Source organism: Tyto alba, unplaced genomic scaffold, assembly GCF_018691265.1.
Source record: "Tyto alba isolate M040663 unplaced genomic scaffold, T.alba_DEE_v4.0 Super-Scaffold_23, whole genome shotgun sequence".
Taxonomy (NCBI): domain Eukaryota; kingdom Metazoa; phylum Chordata; class Aves; order Strigiformes; family Tytonidae; genus Tyto; species Tyto alba.
The window spans coordinates 6743969-6767971 of record NW_024881297.1 but is presented as its reverse complement, the minus strand read 5'-3'; the positions used below and the strand labels follow the sequence as shown (position 1 = coordinate 6767971).

General features: G+C 46.9%; 3 protein-coding genes across 19 annotated transcripts in view; 1 reads left to right on the top strand and 2 right to left on the bottom strand.

The window, feature by feature from the left end:
- SEC31A (SEC31 homolog A, COPII coat complex component) overlaps nt 1-5919 on the bottom strand; it is a 45410-nt gene extending 39491 nt beyond the window's left edge. For 3 of the 9 annotated variants that reach the window (XM_042796435.1, XM_042796437.1, XM_042796438.1), the window contains exons 1-5: nt 5666-5919; nt 5151-5367; nt 4419-4501; nt 3764-3887; nt 528-726 (exon numbers count right to left, since the gene is read on the bottom strand). In XM_042796435.1, coding sequence (XP_042652369.1) covers nt 528-726; nt 3764-3887; nt 4419-4501; nt 5151-5158 — 414 coding nt within the window. In that variant the 5' untranslated portion in view covers nt 5159-5367; nt 5666-5919. The remainder of the gene's footprint in view (nt 1-527; nt 727-3763; nt 3888-4418; nt 4502-5150; nt 5368-5665) is intronic. The other 6 variants (XM_042796436.1, XM_042796442.1, XM_042796440.1 and 3 more) reach the window with 4 other exon arrangements.
- A 270-nt stretch (nt 5920-6189) lies between these two features.
- On the top strand, nt 6190-11590 carry THAP9 (THAP domain containing 9). Of its 3 annotated transcripts, XM_042797038.1 has the most exons (5): nt 6190-6282; nt 6417-6612; nt 6694-6928; nt 7515-7668; nt 9114-11590. In XM_042797038.1, exons 1-5 carry the CDS (start codon nt 6203-6205, stop codon nt 11089-11091), a joined length of 2643 nt encoding a protein of 880 aa, XP_042652972.1. In that variant the 5' UTR covers nt 6190-6202; the 3' UTR covers nt 11092-11590. The 3 variants fall into 3 exon arrangements, with proteins under 3 accessions (XP_042652972.1, XP_042652971.1, XP_042652970.1); XM_042797037.1 differs by having other exon boundaries at nt 6417-6928; nt 7518-7668; XM_042797036.1 differs by having other exon boundaries at nt 6417-6928.
- Nucleotides 11591-16825: 5235 nt separating this feature from the next.
- Nucleotides 16826-24003, bottom strand: part of LIN54 (lin-54 DREAM MuvB core complex component) — a 37391-nt gene continuing 30213 nt past the window's right edge. For 5 of the 7 annotated variants that reach the window (XM_042797040.1, XM_042797039.1, XM_032997950.2 and 2 more), the window contains 6 exons: nt 22683-22774; nt 21312-21383; nt 18988-19090; nt 18660-18797; nt 17758-17960; nt 16826-17185 (listed from right to left, as the gene is read on the bottom strand). In XM_042797040.1, the coding sequence (XP_042652974.1) occupies nt 16984-17185; nt 17758-17960; nt 18660-18797; nt 18988-19090; nt 21312-21383; nt 22683-22774 (810 nt within the window). In that variant the 3' untranslated portion in view covers nt 16826-16983. Of the gene's footprint in view, nt 17186-17757; nt 17961-18109; nt 18226-18659; nt 18798-18987; nt 19091-21311; nt 21384-22682; nt 22775-24003 lie in introns of those variants that run through there. The other 2 variants (XM_042797043.1, XM_042797044.1) reach the window with 2 other exon arrangements.

Here is a 24003-nt window from a genome sequence, read left to right as displayed (position 1 = left end):
TTAGTGACAGAGGAAAGCTTGTCAGTTTTGAGTGCTCTTCTGCTAAAGAGGCCACGAAGTAATTTTTCCTATTCTGTCTCCCCTTTGCAAGTAACAACACTTACAGGTCTCAAACATGGATCCTACCCAATCTCCAAAGGACACACCCAATACTCCCTGTGTGATGAGAATTATATTGGCACAGTACACAGGAGCTAGAAAAGGAGATTGGGAAAAAAAAAAAAAAAAAAATCACAGAAGACCACTTCTACTTTGCACGTAAACTGCACAAAAAAGACCCACTAAATTGACAACGAAAACTGATAAGGGGAAGGAATGAACCAGACACCTTAAACTCTTTTATTTCTCATCTGGAAATGCCAGTAACAGGACAGGTTTTTTTCTACTAAATATGAACAGACATTCAAATACCAAATGTAGTTCATGATTTTCAGGGGAGAGGAAAAGGACAGAAACATTTAAGGTTACAAGTTACGACAAGCCACTCATCTGTGGCAGCGTGTGATAAAGAACAGCAGGAAACCAACCTGGAACATGTTGACATCGAGTGCTCGTACTGGTCCCGTGTGCTTGTCTTTCTGGGCAATTATTACTTCAGCATCTCCAGCTATGATCTTAGCTGGGTCGTACAGAATGACATTTCCATTTTCACCCCCAGCAATCAGGACTCCAGAGACTCTCTCACCTGAGGTCATGCTGTGCGGCCCCCAGATCAGCTTGTGGTACCTGTAAAGACACAGAGGTCCCAACCAGTCTACAACCATCTGCTACCAGTTCCATGTACACCGATGCATCCCATTTTGCTCACCACATATAAAGCCTCCAGCCTTCTGCTAACAAAGCAGGCACCTCAGAGAAAAGCACGGCCTGCATTTCTCCTTAAGAATGAGTCTCTGCATCTACAACACCTTCTGTCAAACAGTGTGTCCCAATTCTGCTCATTATTGAGATGCTGGGTCACCACATGCATAACCAATAACTTGGTAACTGATAACATCTCTCATCTCCTGACTGCAAAATCAGGTAACTGCTCCCAGCTGCACCTGATTTTGAGCTAACCTTTGCAAAACAATAGGAGTAATCAAAGTGAGGACTGTAAGCCCACCCAACCACAGCCTGGAAGTAAACCTCTGCTATTTGTGAGCAACTCTTCATACGAGAGGACAAAAAGGAGGAACTAGAAACATTCCAAATCCTTTCCCATATCTGTGCTTCTGGATGTGCAACCATTTCATCTGGTGTACTGGAGGCTCAGCAAGTAGTTTATTCACATCAGACACGTGTCTCTTGTACCACAATCTATTTTCCAAGCTAAATCAAGAGGAATTAAACATACTTCCAGAAATGAAGTATTTTCACACCACTGTGTTCATGTGTAAATATACCAATTTCCTTCAACTCAATGAACTTGCTGCATAAGCAAAACAGCATTCCTGTGTATTCAGCCAAGCAAAGAATTCATTTCTTCTACATAAAACGACATGTTGTCATGTGTCAGCTCTTACGCAAGCAGAAAGCAAACCCACATTGACTGGAAGGTGGCAAGGAGTTACTTAAGCATTCACTGTGTTATCTTTCTGTTATCTCTGGACAACCTTCGAGTAACTTCTTTAAATCACAGCAACTTCAGCATGATAAAATACCTATTGCAGAAAGCTAGACGAAGAGCACACACGGGGTGAGAAATACTGTAAAAGCCAAGCGCTCTGTCTCCTAGAGCAGTGTTTGGATTACAGTGGGGGATCACCGAAGAACAATGCTACAAACAGAAAGTGGTCTGCGACATCAGACAGACCCTTTCCCTGGGTATGATGTTTATTTATACTTCTACACCTAACTATGCAAGGTTATGAGAAATGGAGTGACTGACAAGGCTGTCCAGACACCCGCATTACAACTCCAGCAAGATTCAACAGGATGTAAGATAATCCAAAATGAAGGCACAAAATGGTCAGGAACAAAAACCAGAGCTAGCTGTGCAATAACTTTCCTCTTGCCCTTTTCTTCTTCCAAGAAAAAAATACGGCTTTGTAAATTCACTGCAAACCTTACCCTGGAGGACAATTAACAAGGCTTGTTGCAGGATTTATCTTTTCTGGGCTTAATCACCCAGACATTTTTACTTGTCACAAATCAAAATAAAGCCTGACCTATATACATTGCTAGTTGTGGCACTTCTTGTTAGCTTTAATAAAAAACAAACAAACTCACTCAACCTCCTTTGTAATGCATTTTCTGGGTCAAATTCTTGTGTTGCTCACGAAGGAAGTACTTTCAAAGGAGCACTGCATCCTGGCTCTAACTAGTGTTTTTTGAAATTCAGTAAGCAAATGTCACTTGGCAAGCCTTGAAAAACCTTGCAGTCAGAACAAGGTAAAACAAGAAAATTGTAAAAGATCCAGCACCTCATCCTGCTCTCAGCAGGTCAGGAGAACGTGTTAACATCACCTTTGCCCACAGGTCAGGGCACTGAACAGGCCGTGGCTGTTTCTTACAAGCCTCACGTACTGGAACGCAGACAACCGCAGGGTGCAGATCGCGAGCTGCCTGCCAGCACAACTACTCTGCCAGCCCTACAAATCATTACAACAAAACTGACATGGCACAGAGCCAGCAGCTTAACACCTTGGACTTCTTCCTGCTGAAGCTACCACAACAATTACTTACCTAAATCAGAAAAGAAACTCTAAGCAGGGTCACAATCCTATTGTGCTCAAACGCACACAATTTCAACCCCTGGGAATTCATTTATAAGCAACACTTAACCTCTAGGAATCCAGCAAACTGCATTTGGTAAAGAACTTTAAGAAACAGTTAGAGGTTCTTAGGTCTTAAGTTACAGCTGTAGAACAGATAACGAAGACTCAAGTCCAAATGATTTCTACTCCTGTCAGAAATAGTGGTGATGGCAATTAGTTCTCTAGAAGTATCAGATTCTCACTGGAACATACTGGCAAACCACTGTAATTGCCTGCACCTCCAATCATGTCATTAGCAGGTCACCAGGGGAAAGAGTGGTTATGCTGACACTGTAGCTGTTATGAAAAAGCCCTGAATCCAATCCAATGGCAGTGAAAGTTTTCACCACCTCCTCCACCCACAGAAACATCCTTCACTTCCATTCACGTTGTTTCAGCTCACCCATGATGAGTGGCAGCCACTGGACTAAACACCAGAGAGCTGCTACAAGTGCTGCTGAGATGGAAACTGGCTGCTCTGATGTTAACGATATTTCTTTGGACAAGTGCATGGTCAGGAATTAAGAGCTAAGTGGAGTGGTTGGGAACTTGGCTTCCCAGCTGCGGGGTGAGGTGTGATACTACACACATAACATGGCCCAGCTTTGCTATGTTACAGGAGTCTCCCTGAAATACCTAAATGCAAACAGGGTAGGGCAATGTGAAAAGTTGCAACTGCATTTTCATAATTACCCATTTCCTCCTGTTCTCTGGAGAATTCCAGATGCTCCCCAAGATAAACGGCCTGTATACATATACAAACTTACCAGCCAATGACAGATTTTTTAGGTTTGTATCAGAACATGAGCTGCTTGCAACTCCTCGGAGTCCAAGCTCACTGCCTTCACAATGACACTTCACTGTCCCACAACACCAACACCACCTCCGCCTTCATCCTTCTGCGCTGAACTCCTGCTCCTCTCCTTAACAACTGCACATAAACCTCATGAAGTCGCCTTTCCACACACACGCCACATGTAACAGTTCCACAACCATTACTTTTCCCTCACAACCTCACTGCTTACCTGTGAGACGAGGCGAAGGTGGCACAAGACTTCATATCCAGCGAAGGGTCTGATAAATCCAACTTAAATATTTCTAGAGAAGCACTTGTACTGAAGGTTGCATCCAGCTGCTGAGCTGATGTACCTACAAAGAAGCATGCTTGGCAGTGAGAAAGCCATGATGTACAAAGAACAACTGCAAAAGCCGCACAAAGAGGGCATAAAACCATCACCCTTGCAAAAAGGACCCTAAGATGGGGTCAAGTTTCTGTTATTTAGATGTAGTTCGATATAACTCTCCTCCCCATGGTTCCTCCTTTGGGGCTTTCTTAACCAATATGAACAGGAAAAGCCCTGGGCAAGCACCCCTCTCCCTGACAATACACAGAAAACAATCCAAGTTACAAATGAGCTGAAAGGGAAAGTGAATTAGCAGTTAGGATTGCTGTCACCCTACCCTGGCAGAAAGAAGAGGATGCTTGCTGTCACTTGCAGAACCCAAAGCACGTTTTCATGCACGGCACAAGTGGCAAACTCCACTAAAGGCACTGCACCACATACCCTGCTGCAGCCTTCAGGACATGAAGTAACTCCAACAACTTTCAATTATGACCACTTCGTGGCAGCCACCACATGTAGCCCGAGGCCTGATAGCACACACTTCCCAGAAACTCACCTGTGGCCAGGTAAATGGGGTGCTGCTGGGCAGGGCTCCATGCCTGCATGGCAGTACGACTAATTTCCTTCAGCTTCATCTCACTAAAAAATAAACCCAAAAAACGTAACGATTAAACGGGGCATGGGGATGTTGCACTGCCACGGATTCAGCAGCTGCATTCGGACTTGGTAAAAGCAGCGAGGGTGATTGTTTCCCTAAAGAAATCCCACAGACCGACACCTAAGCTATCCCTTCCAGAGCAGAGCCAGGGGGAAGGGGAGGAATAACTCTCTGCTGGCAGAACATCGGCGCTTGAGGAAACAGACGGCTGCTGAACAGACTGTAACACAGGAAAACGTGAGCAAAGCTTCACCTGTTCTGAAAAAAACACCTTCTAGCAGCATCAAAGCACACATCGGGCACCCCACGGCAGCTTTCAGCCTCAACCCACCCTCGAAAAAACCCTCACTTAGACCCTCGTCGCCAAACACCTTCAGCAGCCAGCCGGATCAGAGAGTGAAAAACGGTTTTAAAAGCCCCCACTGCCTCATTTTTGGTTATTTCTTCCCATACCTTGAGGTTCTCCCCCGGCTCGGAACCACCGTGCGCGGTCAGGGCGCGACGGAGCCCACGAACCGCCTCGCCGAGCGGGCGGCCGCTACGCCCCGCTTCCCGCGGGGGCTAAAGGGGGGAAAAAAAAAAAAAAAAAGGTGGAAAACTGAAAGTTTCCCTCCCCTCTTCCTCCCTTACCTCCGCATCCCCGGCGCTCCCCCGTCCCGTTCCAACGTGGCAGCCGCGGCACCGCCTCCGGTTTCCGGGCGCGCCCCGCGCCTTCCGGGCGGCGGAAAACGGGGCTCCACCTTTCCCTGCGTGGGACACGAGTGGGTGGTCGGTGGTGGGGGGTGCAGCCTCCTCCTTCGTCAGGGTCTCCCCACTGGGTTCCTCGGGGCAGGAGCAGCGATCGGCTCTAAGGAAGAGGAAGAGGGGCGTTAGGGGCGGCGGACCCTCCCCTCCGCGGCTGGGGTGCGTGTGGGAGGAACGGCGAGGGGGGGGAAAAAGCGCTCGGTTGTCGCCTGTCCTCAGCTCAACGGCTGAAATCACGGCGCTGTCATGATGTGAACAGCAGTGAGGCTCATCATCGGACAGGGCCCACGAAGGGCGGGGGGGGGGTGGGGGAAGAGTTGGAAATAGTACCGACACGCGTTGAGTGAACGACCCAGCGGCTTCCACTCGCGGGCTCGGGTCGCTTCCAGCCCCCGACCCACCTTATAGGGACAGCCGGGACTCAGCCCCGCTCCCGCCGCTCGGCGGGGCGGGCGCCGTGCCCGGGACGAAGCGCTGCCTCAGCGCCATGGCGGGGCTGCGGCTCCCGCCTCAGAACCGCCGGGAGGCGGCCCGGCCGCCGGGCATCCCTCAGCCCGGGCCCCCGCCGCGCGCTCCCCTCACGCAGGGGACGGGCAGACAGACGGCGGGAAAGGTGGCGCGGCACCCCGCTATATATTGGCGGATGGAAGCGCTGCTCCCATTGGCTGCGAGCGTCGCCCTTTGTCATTGGCTGCTGCTTCCCTCCTCCCCGGTTGGCTGGGTTCGCTTTCCGGTTCCCATCATCCGTTTCCCGGCTGACGTCAGCCGAGGCGGAAGCGCCGCGCTGCCGCGAGGAGGCTGGTAACGGCGCGCCGTGACCAATGGAGGGGCGGCAGCTCCCGCCCCCCCCGCCCGAGGGGAGCCAATGGGCAGGGGAAACCGGTGGAGGGCGGGCGGGTGGCAGCCAATGGGCGGGGCGCGGCGGTGGCGGGGCGGCCATGACGCGGAGCTGCTCGGCCCTGGGCTGCACCGCCCGCGACAACGGGCGGAGCCGCGAGCGCGGCATATCCTTCCACCAGTGAGTGATGCGAATCGCAACCCCCCCCCCCCCTCCCCGGTGTATCCTTCTGCCGGCGAATACGGCCGACCCCCCCGGTCCCCTGCTCGCCCTCCCGCGTCTTTCTCTCCACCCCTCCCTCCCCCCCCCCGCAGATTCCCGGTGGACGCCGCGCAGCGCCGCGAGTGGATCCGCGCCGTGAACCGCGTGGACCCGCGGAGCCGCCAAGCGTGGCGGCCCGGCCCCGGCGCCATCCTCTGCTCGCGGCATTTCGCCGAGGCCGACTTCGAGCGCTACGGGCTGCGGCGGAAGCTCAGGCGGGGGGCCGTGCCCTCTCGCTTCCCCACCCCGGTTCGTGTCTGCGGGGTGGGTGTGTGTGTGGGGGGGAACCCCGCGCTGGCAGGCGGTGACCTCCCCTCTCCCCCCCGCCAGGAGCCGCCGGGCCCCGCTCTGAGGGGGCCCCTCCCCAGCCCCCCCGCCGGCGACCACAACTACAGCCTGCAGGGCCAGCGGGCAGCCGGGGGGGGGGCACAGCCGCAGCCCCCCGCCCCCCCGAGGCCCTCCCCGCCACGGCGGCTCGCAACGGTGGCAAACATCCTGCGGGAGCTGGTGGAGAAGCGGCACCTGCCCGAGGAAACCGTGGGTTTGCTGCGAGCCCAGTTTCCAGGTAGTGCTGGGGGCTGGCGGGGGGGGGGGAATGCTGGGGAAGGGAGAGCGCTTAGGGGGTGTGCGCGCTCCCTCACCCCCTTTTATGTTGTTGACTTCATGGCTTTGGTAATCCCTGAGCGTTAGACGGCGAGGTCCGGCGGTGCTGTTTGTAGGTCTGTAATGCCACGGCCGATCGTGGGAAGAATTAAAGTTTCCCTGAAAAATGCAATGACTTGAGCCCGGCGACAGTGCTCAGGTCAGACCTGTAACCAAGGCTGTTAAATCAAACCGTGCCACCCTTCAGCTGACAGGTGACCCAAGAATAGAGCTTATTTAACTAGGCAAACCTCACCTTTTGTGCTGTCCAGAAGTAAGCTTTGTTAATAATACAACTCGAAGAAGCCATTTCAAATTGTAGACTCAACCGTTAGTGGCGTCTCTCTGGTTACAACAATTTTTAAGTAGCACCCACATGTAAGACACAGCCTTTCTTCAGAAGTGTAGAATGACATTAGATAGAAAAAAAAATGGGTTTGTATTATGCATCTGTTAAGTCACCAGCTATTTATTGCTTTGCTAAAGCTGACCTATTTTTTTGTTTTAAGCAGATTTGCCTTGTGAGTTGCACAGCTGGAGGCAGATGACAGACTACTCACCAGAAATGAGGCAATTTGCTTGTATTCTCCACCTCTACCATATTAAGGCCTATGATTATCTACGGAAGATTTTTCCCCTCCCTCATCCTTACAGCCTGACAAAGCAAGTTTTATATTCATTCATTAAAAATGTATTCCCAGGTACTCATGTAGGTGTAACATGTTCTGAAAACATTCAGCGGTAGTAGTTTTGCCCTGCTTTGTTTTAGTAACAGAAGCAGAGAGGGAAGCAAATGTCAAGAAATACTGATACCGCTCACCTCAGAGAGCTTCTGTGTGTTCATGCATGTGGGTCACGGCCTGAGAACAATACACTCCTCACAGTGATAATTTTAGAGTATGTGTGGAGTTTGCCAGGTATTGCTGGCTGGGTATGGGTGTGAAAAAAGCTGCATTTTGGGGCCTCAGCTGCTGTAGGTTTTATATGTTTTACTGGCGCGGCAGGAAGAATAATAAAAAAAAAAAGCAGAAGTGCTTTAATCCATTGGCACATGTTCTTGCCCTGTGATGTGCAGTGCAGATGTGCGAGAGGAGAGGGAGGAGTCAAATAGTGGAAGGAAAGGCAAATACGAGTAAGGGCATCTAAAAAGAAGCAGGAGGAGGCAGTGTTAAAGGAGCACTTGCAGTACTCCACCAGCAGCCAAAACCAAAGGAGAGATGGACATGCACAAGAGTCAGTAGAGGAAATCAAAACCAATAGCATATTCTGGAAAAGGGAGAATTCAAGAACAGAACATGAAAGTGAAAGACAGCTTTGTTTTTTCTCACCTTGCCCTACAGGGAATCTTGGCAGGTATCTGTTTCAAAGTTATAGAAGGGAGATACTTTTGTATCACCTAACTCAGTTGCGTAACCCAGTGCAAGTAGGTAGGCTCAGAATTTACCTGAAGTGCTGTCAGACCCATTAACAAGGAGTGATGATGTAATAGCACACAAAAATTGAAGAAACTGTCCCTCTACAGGTTTCGAGTCTTGAACTCCCGTAGTGTAGGTGTAGGATGCCCAACAGAGACAAGCATTGTCCACACCAGGCTGTGGGAGTTTCACACAGCTTCTTCCAAAGAACCTGCTTGAGGGAGTGCTGGGAGGTTGTGGATGGAGAGTTTATTGAGGAGAGTAGCGTTCCCCAGGGGCTGCCAAGGCTTTCACATCATCTAAACTGGACTACAAAGTACAGTGCAGAGAAAGCCAGTTGGGAAGGAGAGCAATCTGGTGTTGCTGACCCTCTGCACAGCCTGATTTGCACTTGTGTGTTTAGTTTAACTTTTTTTTTTTTTTTCCCCCCTGTTGTCCTGATCTGTACGTGGGAGAGGCAGGAAGCTGCTTTGTTACTTCTCACCACGGTCGGTACTTTTGCTTGTCTTCCCATCACTAGGGTGTGAGAAAAGAGACTCAGACTATGCATTATGGAAGTCAGGGCTGGTTGCTTTATGCTCTGCAGCTCCAGCCATGGCTGACCACATGCTAAAAGTAGTAAAAGGTGCTGACTGCTGCTTCAGTTTTCGCAGAATCAAGTCTCCTAACTGCATCCTCCCTTTTTTTCCCCAGTTGGCTGTCTAATAACGATGCCGCTGCAGGCTTCAGCAACGACATTTTTCTCCGCCTTCAGGAAAAGGTGGAGAGAGGGGAAGAGGCCTACCGCTACTGCGCCCTGATGGTACAAGACGTGTCCCTGCAGAAGGGGCAGGAGTGGGACCCGCAGACCCAGCGCCTCACAGGCTTTGTTGACTTGGGAGCAGGTGTTCTTGATGCAGACGAAACTCCGCTGGCCTCCGAAGCGATAATCCTCATGGCAGTTGGCATCTCAAGTCCCTGGACAGCTCCACTGGGCTACTTCTTCGTGAACAGCACAACCGGCCACTTACTTGCTCAGCTGCTTCGTCATACCATCAGCAAGCTGAACAACAGCGGCATCCTGGTGCTGGCTGTGACATCAGGCGCCACTGCGCGCGGTGCTGAGACTGCCAGAGCTCTGGGGATCAGGATGGATCCTGAAAGGATTCAGTGCACTTTCCAGCATCCGCCCGGCTCTGCTCACAGCATCCCATACTTCTTTGACGTTTGGCATGCACTCCAGCTGATAAGGAACGCTTTGCAGTGCTTCCAGAAGATAGAGTGGCTCAGTGACACTGTGGAGTGGCAGCACGTGGTGGAGCTGGTGGCTTTGCAGGAGTGGAGGGTGTTAGAGCCACGCAGCCCCAAGTCAGGCGGACCTGGGAATAAGGAGAGTTACCACCTGAAGGTCAACCTTGCTACCCTGTTGTTCAGCGAGGGTGTTGCTGATGCACTGGAACACCTCCAGAAGCTGGGCCTGGCCTCATTCCAGAACTGCAATGGTACTGTCAAGTTTGTGCGTTTGATGAGCCGCCTGTGTGACGTATTCCATGGCAGAGGTTCCTATAGAAGGGGACTGAAGGAGCTTTTGCTAGCTGGAAATTACAGCAACATCAGCCACCTCTTTGATGAAGCCAAGAGCTTCTTTGTCACCCTAACGGACTCTATGGGGAGATACATTATCAAGAGCAAACGCAAACTAGGATTTCTGAGTTTCTTACTCAATGCTGAAAGCCTCAAGTGTCTTTACACCAACATGTGTCCGGACGGCGCTCCTTCCCACCACCTCCTGGCCTGCATCTTCAGCCTCGACCCGCTGGAGCTGTTTCTCAGGGCCCTCTGGCAAGCCTGCGGCAGCAGCGGGAGCCCTACCTGCTCTGGGTTCCAGGCTGCTTATCGCAAACTGCTGGCCAGCTGCAGTCTGGCACCGGGCTCTCCACCCAGTGGTGCCTCAGGCAGTGCAAGCTCCTTGGACATAGCTCTGTCTCGGAGGAGAGATCTGACCCTCGGCAGCATTCGTGCTCAGTATAAGCCAGCTCGCGGCGGGACGCTGGCAGAGTACCCCGGTTGTGCAGGGCTTTTTTTGCACAGCTCGGCCCTGAGTAATGCGCTGACCGACCTGTCGCTGCATGCACAGAGCATCACCTGCACTGCAGGCTTCGTTGCTGAGCAGTTAGCCTCTGACTTGCAATGCGAGGCTTGTCTGGCTTCCCTTTTTGAGTCAGATGAGAGCAGGCTAAGATACAGGTCAGTGCTCTACATAAAAAAGTTAGGTGGAGTGAGTCTGCCCTCAGCCAGTGTGTACCACGTAGCAAGCGTTTTGGAACGAATCCTAAACCGATATGACAAGGTAGGAGATACCAACCAAAACCCCAAGCGATGGCATTTGTCTCTAGAACAGAAAGTCTTCCAGGAGCTTCTGGGAGCAAGTCCCCTCTTCCCCACCCTCACAAACCATTTATTTGAGGGGGAGCTGTGTATCAACAATCACTACACAATCTTAGTAAAGGAAATAACACGGTGTTACCTAAATATCAGAACAAACCATGCCACACACCTGAACTTGACATACCATTGTGGAAGGCACAGATTGAAGAGACTGAAGGGAAAACATTTGTTTCCATCACCGCTGGGTAGCTGTCAAGTCAAACCCCCATGGGGTCAGGAGTACTCGCTGCTATTCCAAGGATGACTGGCCCCTAGTGGGGTTCACTGATGGCCAGATCTAGGTAACGCACGCGAGGAAATGATGTGGTGTCTTCCCAGGATTTGGCCAGCAACACTGGTGTTGATAAGCGATGATGTGTTGGGCCATTGCAAACAATCTGATCAGAGTTTGAGCAAAGCAGGGAGGTTGATCTGATCCCGTGTTCCATCTAGCAGTCCTGCAGAGCAGCCACATATTTCGTGAGACTCACATGTAAGGTCAGAAGGAGTAAAGGTTGCTCAGGATGTCTGGGGAAGTGGTAGGGGACACTGCAGAGTATCTGCTGGAGGTGCTGGTTGGCTCAGTGCTGTGAGTGCTCCTGCCAGGAGAAAACGAATGCATCGCCCACATCATTGGGAGGCATGCATGTGTGCTGGCAATTTGTTTTCACCAAAGCAGATACGCTTTAAAAAAGCTGGAGGTAAGAAAGCTCGCCAAACTTTTACTTAAAAAAGGAAAATAAAGACATGAAAAGCAAATGGCACTCAAGTTGTATACAAGCTCTAATCTCCACTCCTACACGTTTCATCAAGCAGCTAAACCTGTTTCAGTCTAGATCCCTTGGAGGGGGGAGTATAGTATCAAACCGCACCCCTGAAGGCCCATGTTTTACAAGTGAGCTGGTGGCTATGAAGCAGAGAGGCTGTTGTCTGTGAAGGTGAGTGCAGTGCTGAGGCTGGGCCCAGGCTGTTGTGCCCAGCAGCACCCAGGGGCGCCGACACCCTCCTCTCGGGGCAGGGGCCCCAGTGCTGCAGCCCAGGGAGCCTTTCAGGTCCCATTGTATGGGGTCACCCATTCAGCTGTGCCACACGGTGCCATCCTCCCAGAGCTGGCGTGTCCCCTGCAGCCCAGGGCGCGAGGCAGTCTCCTCTTCAGATGTTTCCACTGATTACTGGAATCACACATTTGATGCCGCTTCTTCAGTCCGTTCACTTCCATGGCAAGGAAGCTGCCCTGGTATGCAGTGCTTTACCTGGAAAACCAAAGTTTGGCGTAATTGCTGCTCCATGGCTTCCTTCTGCCATGCAGAACAGCAGTTGTGTCTATCGAGTGGGAAGGCAAAGTATCTCTCACAAAACTCTGGCTGCTCAGTTACTTTCAAGCTGTATGTTGGAGATGGGATGAGAAATGGTGATTGACCATACCCCAGGGCAGGGATAATACCCAAAGTACCAGTGCCTTTACAAAATCAATCCCGGTCAGTTTGGGTTCTTTCTCTTCCCCTTAGTTCTTACTCATGGTGGGAGCAGAGCTGCTGCACTCAATTCCTCAAGCTCTGCTTTGAACGCAGCAGCACCACAGAACTTGTGTTCTTTGCTGAGAGTAGCAAACCAAAAACCTCTAGACTTTTTTTTTTTTTTTTTTCAGTCCAATTACCTATGTAGAAAGGCATGTTGATTGAAGCTGTCACTGCAATGGAGCCATTCCATCTACAAGAGACTCTGCAGGAAACTGTTTCCCTCCTATATACATGCAATTTTGAGGACAACTGGCAAAACGTTGCTGAAATCCCAGGGGTAGATTGGTTGCACTCCCATAACGTTATAACGTTTGTGTTCCCTGAACCTCCAGCCCCAATATGAGCTGAGCCATCGGGAACAGGCACTTCTTCCCTCTGCATTTTTATCAGCTGCTCATAAGCCTGCTGCAACTTCTTGTTGACGTCTGAGGGATCTTGTCTGGCTCGATTCATACCAAGCTTCCTACCGAGCAGGAAGCTATTGCATGAGGATGCACATGAGCTCCTGGCTGCTGGGGTGAAGTTAGGCACAGGGCAGGCGTGCTGTGCACAGGGCTCCCCCATCTGAACTTCTCATGGGTTTTGTGCGCTTGCTGCTGCTGAGTGAATTGAGCTGGAGACAGCTGTGCAGCCAGGCTGATGTCAGGCTCTGGGCGTTGCCATGGCTGACCTGCCTGTACCCGTGACCACCACATACCCTTCTGTAATTCACAGAAATACTGATGACAGAGGTTTTCAAGAGATGCTGAGGAAATTTTACAGGCCTTGGCAGGATGATGTCTGAGCAAAAAATGTGGCAATTACGTGATTAACAAAGCCATCCAATACTATAAGAAAGCTTGATGGTTACAGGAACCCTGTACCAATTGTCATTATTTTCCAAAAATACAGACCTGCTGTTGCCCACCACAAATACTGCTGGCTGTACTGGCACTGCAGGAACAGTCAGGTATCCGTGGAACTTGTTGGCATTCATAACTCCACAATTACAACCAAGTTCTTCTCTGCACCACTCATTTTCCCACTATGTCTTCTGGACACTGCTTTCTCTTCCCAGCAACTCCTCGCTCAGACATTGACCATTTCTCCAAAACACACTCACTCTTGCCCTCCATGAGGTTCATACAAAACCACCCCTAAGTCACTCTGAGCACCTCACTCCCTCTCTCAGTCCTCTACTGCAGTCTAAGGTAACCAACAGCCTTCTCTCCCAGCAGATGTTGTACTGGGGGAAAAAGCTCAGTCCAGTAACATCTTTTGTTCGCTCAACATCCTACCAATGCTCGCAAGACTCCCTGAGCATTGATCGTACACTACCTTTACCAAGCTGCTAAAAAAAGCTGAACATAGAAATTGGATGCACAAAAACAAAACCAGGTTTTACTTCGTAGAAACAAACGACAAACTCTCTTAACTGACTTGTATTCCTTAATGCAACTGAGTAATACAGGTGTGCAAGGGCTGCTCACAAACCTCCTCCCCAGGAGACAAATAAAAAGACACAAGTGCCACAAGAAAACAGTGCATTGCATCCTGCTAACAAGCAGCCTACAGCTCTCAGCAAAGCTCTGCCTCAAGGTTTAGCCCAGGGTCCTCATTCAGCTGTGTAGCACCCTGCTGTCTGTCTTCAGGCATGCTGCAGAATGGCCTTGTGTGTCCTGCTTGGCCTAACGCTTGACTAGCCAGTGCACATGAAAAAAAAATAGGCTTTCTCGTTAAAGAATTTAAAAGAAATTAAGAAAGTATCGTGTGGGCTCAACTACCTGGTGGTGGCTCGGTTGACACATTTTGGCCCTTCAGGAACCGTGCCACAATAGGCCATGAGCTGCTATGCGTGACAGCATGCCAGTAACCAAGGTTTATCTCTGGTAGGAGTCAATCTCATAATGGAAATCCAAGCCAGTACTTGCATCAGAAGTAAGCCTAGTTTTAAGAGATTTATTCTGGTATTTCAGTCAAAATCTGTGTCTATTTTTCACTGCTGAAGGAAAGGAGTGCAAAAAAAAAAAAAATCATATTTACAGAATAGTATAAATGTTTATTTGTCTTTGTGATTTATCTGACTGTTTTATTTGTACAATATAGAAAAGTGTATTCTTTGAATAGGTCTAGTAAATATAAATTTAATTTTCCTACTTTCTGATGTAGACAGAACTAGAAAATGAACCCTTGCCCCATTCCCAATTATTTTTATGTAACTGGATGAACTTGACTGTAAATCTTGTGCAGCAGTTTGATGCAAATGGCTAAGGAAGTACAAAAAACAAATTCACACATTCTGCACCAGGGAGAAGGGAGAGAGGAACTCAAGCTTAATATTTGAGAAAGCTTGTTCGAAACAAAATAGAAGAACTAAGAGCATTTGATTGCACCTTCAAAGTCTTTACAAGCAAAATATTCTCAAGCAATGCCATCATACATAATTACAACTGTAATCTAAATTTCACAAGTGTTTTTGCACACTGTATATAAATACACATCACAAAAGGTGCAATTTAGAGTAAGACACAGATTATATACAAAATTAACAGATTGGAGTCTAAACAAAAGAAGGCATATTGCAATCTGTTTGAAAAATAACGTAAGTAGGTATTACTTTATTCACTTACGCTAATTTACATTTATACAAATCTTACTGGACGTACTATGGTCACTAGAAGTAAACTGAATATCTGCACTATCTACATGTAAAGTTACCGCACTGATTTTTTTTTAGTAAATCCAAGTCTTAATTATGAAAAAAATGGCATTTACTTACACAAGAGGTGGATTCCCTTTTCAGAGATTTGCAAAGATACACTTGCTATTTATGCTCAAGGAGATGTTACTAGCAGACAGGGCCCTTCAGACGGTGACTGGCAAGTCAAACCTTGTCTGCGATGGCCACTCGCCAGGCCTGCCACTGCAGCTGGCCGCCCCCCCGGGACCTTCGGGCCCCCGAGGCATTTCAAGGAGGCACCAGAGAAGGGGCAGGGAGAACGGGCATCCTGCTCAGTGCACAGGACCATGGGGTGAAGACGAGTGGAAGCGTCCTCCCATCCTGTCGCCATCACACACGTAGGCACTTAGCTCTGCTGCTGGTTTGCCTAGCCCCTACCTTTCCCCAGCCTGGCTCAGCTAGAAAAGCTGGAGGAAGAGCTCTGCTGCATTACTCCGTATTTACAGCTTTACACGAGGAATATAAAATCCGTTTTGGAAAAAACCTAGCTAGTTCAGGCTGCAGTGAGACAGGTAATAAAAACGCCTGTGATTAAACACGGGTATTGATGTTCACGGTAGTAAGTAACCTACCAGGTTAATTTTGCAAACGTGTTACACTATCAAAAATGTGATCTGAGATTGCCTGTAACAAATACTGAGAAAATCCCCTGCCCTAGTCTATACACAGCTATAGTTAATTCCCCCGCCTCCTGGCTTTGCATAAAAGGATCCATGCATCTGTTTTGGTAGCAATCCTGATTCTGTGCTAGCATCATCTCAGATCACAGCTCTCACAGTCATTCTATAAAAATACTAAAAAACCTTACGCCAAGTAAATTGCCAATATACAGAGAAGCAGCATCCTGAAGACCCACAGCCAGGCTGAACATGATCCCTACCTGTGTTTGCAAGTCGATTTGGATGCAGATTGTCTCAAGTCCTCATTAAGACAACTGTGGTTCCACCATCTCCCATGACCTCAGCTTCACAGACTTTTCCAGGGTGATAGCTCAATCCTAGAAAACACAATGGACTGCACAGCCCTAGCTCTAGTGAGGGGTGAGGCTGCTGCAGACCTCTGAAAAAGCAAACTTCACCTAAGCAATGCAACAGCATCCGTCTGCTGCACGCTTCGGTAATGCTGTATGCTGGGCAGACTTCGGCATTGTGGCATGGCTGCTCTTCCTCACTCCTGAAAACACCACTGTTTTAGCCTTCGAGTTCCAGCTTAAGAGACATCTGAGCTCTCAGCCACATTCCTACAAGAAAATTCCCACTACCTCCATTCACCTCTAAACTCCTTGGGCCCCGTTCCAGCGAGATTCTCCACCGCTTGCCCAATACTAAATCTGCAAGCAACCCCTCTGTATTATTGCCTGTGTATGTCACAGTGCTCTGTGCACCAAAGGAACATGCTGTGTGTGGTCCTAAATACAAGTCCTACCTTCCATTTAGATGCTCATTTTTACACAATTCCTTTCAGAACTATCTTAGATACACCGATACTTCCTTATTACAGGCCTGTGACCAAAAGCATCACCTGGCTGTTGACACCACCTGTGTTTTTCTGCATGCACAACGTGATGCAACTCCATACACTGTAAATAATATATATTATAATAATTTATATATGCCCTTCAGGCAATTATTCTGGGGGAAAGGGGAGAACACATCTAGTTTTTAAGAAACCCAACGTAAAAGCTGTACATCGGGAAGATTTGACCTTTAGGCATTGTCTTAAGTAGAAGAGGATTTCGTTAAGATTTAAAAAGCTCTACATCTTGTTATAAAAGATTTTTTTGTTTCAATCTTATGCAGGTCCATTTACAACAAGCACCAAATTAACAGGTATTATTAAATCCTCTATGCCAAACCAAAGTGTCCCTGTGCCTTAAGTGTTCTGTTCAGTCCGCTTCGTTGTGGCTCATGTGCACGAGTCAGCAGTTCATGGCACAAGGGTCACTTTTGGATTTCCCTGCAGAGCTAATAACTCTCATCAAACAGCGTCCAAACTCCTCCAGGATCATGCGCTCTGCTGCAGCTTTTGACTTGCCCATCTTCTCTGCTTGCTCTGCCTGTGCAAGAAGGCATTCACAGGTTGCATCAGCTACCTCCTTGGTTACAAACGTGAAGGGCAGCCTGAAACAAAGATAGATCCACTTATTTTCAGCAAAAACACACAACACACCTAACTCCAGGACTGGGCAGCTTTTTAGTACAAGGACTGATGAGATTTCATCTGTCCTATTGCTTCCAAGAGCCTTTAGACAATCAACAGGGAGTGAATAAGCCACAGGTGCAGTCACATGAACTGGTGAGCCGCTGTGCTTTGAAGCCTGCCTCCACTGATGTACATTTTTAAATAGCCTTTGAAATGCCCATGTACATAAAACAATTCTCCAGTTTTCATTATAAGGGCAGCTTGAGGATTCCATCCTCTTAGTAAATGGGACAGTTGTACTTCATGCTTTCTGTGAGCACACGGGCAGCCATGAGAAGACAACGCTTATGTTGAACACAGCTAAGCTTGGCATACATACCCTAGGTTCCACAGAAAGCACAGGTGCATGAACAAAAAACTCCATTCACCTGAGTGCTCCTGCTTCTACAGCTTACACAGGTCATGTTCAAAGATGACAGGGACATACCTGTCACATACATCAGAAAAAACATGTTAGAAGCAATTGGAATAGGGTACTGCATTAACTTACTTCCCACCACCACTGCTGAGTGCTGGTGTTGGCCTTGTCAGCAGATCTGAGATCTGGGAAGATAACTTGGTCTTTGCAGCAGTCTGCTGCTGGACCCTAACTTCTGCAGCATCTGCTAAATGCATCAATGTCTTGCGCTCTGGGCTTTCTTCAAAATTTTTACAGCCAATGCATTTGCATATGGAAGAACACATGATTTTTGCCTGAAAGAAACAAACAAAACATGAGAAATCTGTTGCAACCCTTACTCCCTTTACGACAAGCAACAATGAAAGGGAGATCTTGTTTTAATCCCTTATCAATTAGCCACTAGAAGAAACCCCCAAGTCATAGTTTTCTCTGTATAATCTCACCTCAAACTGAGAGGCCTTCCCAGAATGTATACTGGAATCAAATGCAAATCAGTGGTTTCCCACGCATCCCTTTCTTCACCAACCTACTATTTCTGGTGGAATTTAGATGGTTCAGCTATAAGAGAGGCCAGTCCACCCCTGTCTTTACATCCAGACTGATCAGCTAGCTGACGCAACAACAACTTTTGCTTTTGTCTTTCACTGACATGTTCTATCCCAGAGCATCCGTGGGATGCTGCTTCAACTCCTCCCGGGGACTTGGTGTAGTAAATTTCTTTAGGAAATACTGCTCTTCAGTAAAGGACAAATCGAAGTCTGAGTTCAAAGTTGCTACATGGTTTAAAATTAAACTTATACAACAGAAACGATCAATTTTGCCATACACACGGCTTTCTACATGCAAACTGCTGGAAGGAGAGATAACATTATAGCAGTAGAAAAGAAGAGAAAACATTATAGTAATACAGAGAAAAGACAAAGCGCATCAGAGAAGTTGCAGCACTAAAAGGGAGAGAGCCAGTATCTTTAAGATGAGATAATGCTTCGTACCTCGTAACATTCGCAGTAGTTTTTGAGACATCCCGAGCGTTTACAGTTACACCCTTTGCTGTGTCTCCGATCCGACTCTCCTTCCTTTCCTTTCCCTATTTTGGGCTTGAAGGCTTCAGGGTTTCTGTCAAGGCAGGCCTGTCAATGCAGACCCAAAGGGTCAGTCACTGCATGCAGGGACCAGAATTTAGAGGTGCAGTAAAAGAACTTAAGCCTTGTACATATTGGAGGAGATCAGGGCAACATACACCCACTCTGCCCCACACCGTAGCTTCAGAAGACAAGCCAAATGGCTTTCATCCCAGGGGCAGGGGAAGAGGCCCCTCACCTTTATTGCTTTTTGCCTATCATTTTCATGGTCCAGGTTGTTATAACAATTTGTACAGTTGCAGTTATTGCAGAATTCACCATTTGCAAAACAATCACAATACCTGAAACAGAAGATGCAGAAGGCATTTGTAAACATGACCATTACATTGGTGTTAGTACTGATGGTAGTAGCAGAGGTTCCTAGTCTGGTGATAGGCACATGCACCAATAAATGTAAGGGTTACCCTATGCTCACCTCCACGTATACAAGTGGTATCAGCCTCACTCATGGCCTAAATCCTCTAGCGCAGGTCTAGTTGCTGTCTGAAGACACAGGTATAGCTCAAGGGTGTCCGTCTGAGCTGATGTTCACATAGTATAGGTCTCAATAGCAGCAAGAGAAGCTAATGAGATTTGTTTCTAGGGTGACTCCGGGGTGGCTGACCCACATAGAGGGCCATCCTGCTACAGCCACCTCATAGCCAGTTCCTGACCTCGTCACTTCAAGTCAGCCTTCAGGACCTCTCATACAGCTGAAACAAAAGGCAAGCGATTGGAGTGCCAATCAACAGGCAAACTAACACAGCAAGGAGCCTTTTTTTGTTAGTTTTGTCCATAAGCTGTTTACAACTCTGAGCTGAGGCAGAGTTTGCCACAGCAGGGATGAAAGAACAGAAATGGAATAACAAGTGGTACACCTCATAAGCTTTGAAGCACAGGTAACTAGGGAAAGAATCCAAATGAGGATAAAGCTGTAGTTATCAGAGACTTTTTAAAGGGACAAGTATGTGAATGAAAAGCAGCAAAACATTGACAGGAAAAGCTAATCACATTACCATGCCTCTTACGTACCTCTGCTACCCTCCCACTGAAACCAAGATCTAACCATCCCACAGATCCGATCCATGGAATCTCCATGTTCATCACCAGCTTAAATGTGGCTTTTGGCCACAACAAACTCTGGCGTGTTTCAATATTTCCAGTACCACCTCCAGCTATAACTGATGGAAATAGCTGATACTCTTCAGTTGCTTTTCAAATCCTGCTGGGAGCATATTTTCACCTTTAGGAATCTAAACCCCTTGCAAAACTGGCTTCCTGTGGCTTGCTCAGGGTTACACTATAAGAACCAGATTAGGGTTGGCCTGGAGTCTGCTACAGCCTTTCAGCTGGTTGAACTGTAATTTGGTGATTTTTAGCATCCTGAATCATCCCAGGGACAAACTACATGAAAAGCTTTTACAATCTGTAATAGCCCTCTTTTCTGTCCTGTATAAATTCTGTAGTGGAATGGTCCTGGTTTCCAAAACAGCGCCAGCATCAACCCAGAGCATCAGTGAGCAAATAACTTCTCCAAGTTTTCGTCTTTTAGAATAGGCTACGTGCCTACCTTCAACATTCATTTGGGAAAAAGCAACTCCCCTTTCAGATGGGAAAAAGTTTTATGAGGGAGAAAGCATCTTTGCCAGAGTGTATTAGCCATTTGCTCTGCACCAATGCCTAGCCACTTAAAGATATAACAACAGTAATTTACAACAGCATTCTGAAGGTGCAAAGCATCAGCAGAGATACCACTGTTCTCCTAGAATTTCTAAAGCATTCAGGTGCCAAACACTAACATAAGTGGAAAACCCCAAGCAGCTAACGTACATTTGGCACTAGGAAGTCAGTCATGTATGTTGTAAAATATCTGAAAAAACAGCTACACATCCTCCTGTTTACCATGTCTTCTGTGCAACCATTTTGAGGATAGGAAGCACAGGACACAGCTCCCCACAGAGAGGTGGGGTGTATTATCAAAAAGAAACCCAAGCTGAAAAGTTTAAACACACTTCTTAACTTGGGTTCAGATACTGTTGCATCACCTTCCCTTCTGAGTAGCACACCACCTCTTCATTGTCCAGGATTCAGGGAAGCACAGATTAATTCCAGTATCCTCCTGTTATTGTCCCAAAACTGCCAAACTGACTTTGCCTCAAGTTAAAAAAACTTAGCACCTTCACAGCTTTAAATGCTTTTACACACAGTCTAATTTTTCTGAAGTACTTGATACAGCAGGGTATCACCAAAGTATAGTAGGTGACCACTGATGATATCATGACATGTCATTTCACTCATAGCAGCAACACAACTACAGCTGCTGAGTGGGATCGGCTCCACCGCTCAACAGAGCTGAGAAGTTAGAAATTTATACAATGTTAGGGTCCATGTAGCTCACAGGTATTGTACAACTACACAGGCACTGCAACATCTCCACCAATATCGACAGCAACCTTAAATTAGCACCTGGACATAACATTTCAGACATACTTAAAAACATTATACTCTGATGGCTTTACTTACAATTTCAGACATAGAGACTTAGTACAATTGCAGGGCTTCCTGGGGCGGTTTGCTGATTCGGAAGGAATTATTCTGGGGAGGAGGGAAAAAGTGCATTTATGTAAACACACACTGTTTTATCAGTTTCTTCCTATTTTAAATTCAAGTAAATCACTCATCATAAAAATCTCAGAAAAAAATTTTTATATTCCCCTTACATTAGGTTTTTGGTTGACAGCGTTTAAATAACTTTTATCTATAATGCCTTTATACAGTGCCTTTCCAACCCAGAAAGAGCTGGGTTATTTGCTGCAAATCCGGCTGCATGCCTAAAGTAGAAAAGAGGCTTAAAGCTAGAGGAAGCGTTGTAACTGAAAACTGGAATCAGGGGAAACCTCCTCAGAAACCTTTTACATGCAGCAGGACTAGATCCAACCAAGGTTCACGCAACATGACACTGCCTTTCCTTACCTTCTAGTTGAAATTTAAAAAAACAACAAAAACACCCCAACAAAAACAAACAAAGTAACAAAAAAGCAGTAGTTGTGGAATAAGAGAAAAGCAAGCCGAAACTTAGTATTCAATTTATAGATACTTTTTTTTTTTTATCAGACACAGTCTTTAACTGCTCTTAAAACTCAGATTTTGTGTCACTAATTGCTTTTGATGAGATTCATTCCATCCCTATCCAGCACTTTCTGCATGTAATACCAAGGAGATTAAATCAAACCCATTCATTTGAACAGCTGCATCTAGGTTTTGGATTAGTTTGTATCAGCTGAGGTTGCAGCAAAAAAAAGCACCTTGGCTTTCTGGCAAACAATAACACAAAAGGACTGTGCAGAACAGCTAAGCCTGCTGGGTTGGCAAAGGGAAGATGATACACTTTAGAGGTTATTTTTATCCTTAAAGGAAAAATACAAGACTGAAAAAACCCCAAACCTTCTATCAGGATTCATTTTGGGCTCTAGTTCCATTTTGCTGTTTGGATAGATTTCTGCATCTAGCTCCTATATTGTCCAGCATCTCTTTCCAGCAATGTCAAGAAATAATTGAGGCCTGTAGCTCCCAGGTGCCGATGCAAAATGAAGAATGAGCAACAGGAAGCTTTCAGGTCAACTTCCTGCTACCGAACTTTAAAAAACAAAGGAAAACACAGCTTTGATGAAGAGACCAGCGCAATTGTCAGATCCGTTTTCTTTAGCCAGAGGTACCAACCACACCACAGTATACGAGATTTTCTTGGAAAATCCCCCAAACCAAACTAACACCTCAGCTTTCACCCCTCCTTATAGTGGGACTGAAAGATGATGCACATTCAGCAGCCCATACTGCTGTGTTTTTTTTTTTGTTGTTTTTGTTTTGTTTGTTTTTTTCTTGCAAAACACTCACCCATTGAATGGAAGTCGTGCTTGGGACTGGATACTAGATGTCCCTGTAAAGCCAGTGTTGCTTGCTATAGATACATATGATGATTGTTGTAGCTAAGAAAACAAAAAGGTTAATGTGTAACATAAAAGAGATTAAAGTATACACAAGAGGATGTGTAGCTAGGTTCTTAATTAGCGTCCAGATATTGTTATAAAAATAATATGCTTGCACAGTTTTAGACATTTATAGAACTTACACCAGGCAGCAACCTCCTGCCTCCATAGTTAGCATAAAAACATTATTCTAGATATTTTTGTTCTCTATTACAGTGCCTAGAACTATTCAGATAAGACAGAGACTACACACATAAACGTTCAGAACACAAACAGTTCCAACTCCTAAAAACATGCTCATTTTCCCCTCTTCTTTTCCTAAGCAACCCTGCCCCTAATAGAGCAGGATCACTTCCTGCAGAAATTACTTTAGTAGCTTAATATATAAGCCACTTAATATGGAATTAAATAAAAGCAACTGAAATGATTTGCATTCCAACTTCTCTGCATACCTGGACCCACATTTTGTTTTTCACATTAAAAAACCAAAACCTCATAAGAACCTGCCAACTGACACTGTTGTGGGCTGCCTTCTTTTGTATAACCTACACACAGCCATTTTCTTCTGCTGGGACAGGTTCTGAAGACAGACTGGTACATAACAAGATATGGACCTACTGGGGCCAGGCCAAAGCAGGCAGATTTTGTCTGGAACAAAACCTCTGAGGAGAGGTCCAACAAATGGTATTATTTAGGTTAAGGTAAGATTTGTGGAAGTGGACTACAAGGACACACTAAGAGCCTTTAGGGTCAAAGGGCTGCTGTGACAAAGCCAGAAGGGAACCAGAAATGAGGCTGGTACAAGTAATGCCATGAGCTGACAGTCTTTGTACAGATTGGCTGGTCAGCCTTCAGCAAAATATTTCATTTATTCTCCTTTTCATTCTGAATGTTGGTCAGATTTTTGCAAAGAACAAAAAACCTAATCCCTAGACCTGTGCTGATGTGACCTGTACCCTCTCCTCCTGACCCCTAGATTTAAGATCTAAGTGATGAGAAGTTGTAAGTTAAGTTGTATTAGAAATTTTGTACTGTGCTACTTATAAAATTGTACTGCACTGATTCTGCTTATAGAAACCCTGTGCTATTCTGATTATAAATTCTATTCTATGCTAATCAAAAATTCCTGTTAAGAAAATAAAGCTTTGATTGTAACTACAACTTAGTGCAGTCATCATTCTGCCGAGTATCCCTAAAAGAAACTGTCTGTCCCCCCCATGTCAGGTGAT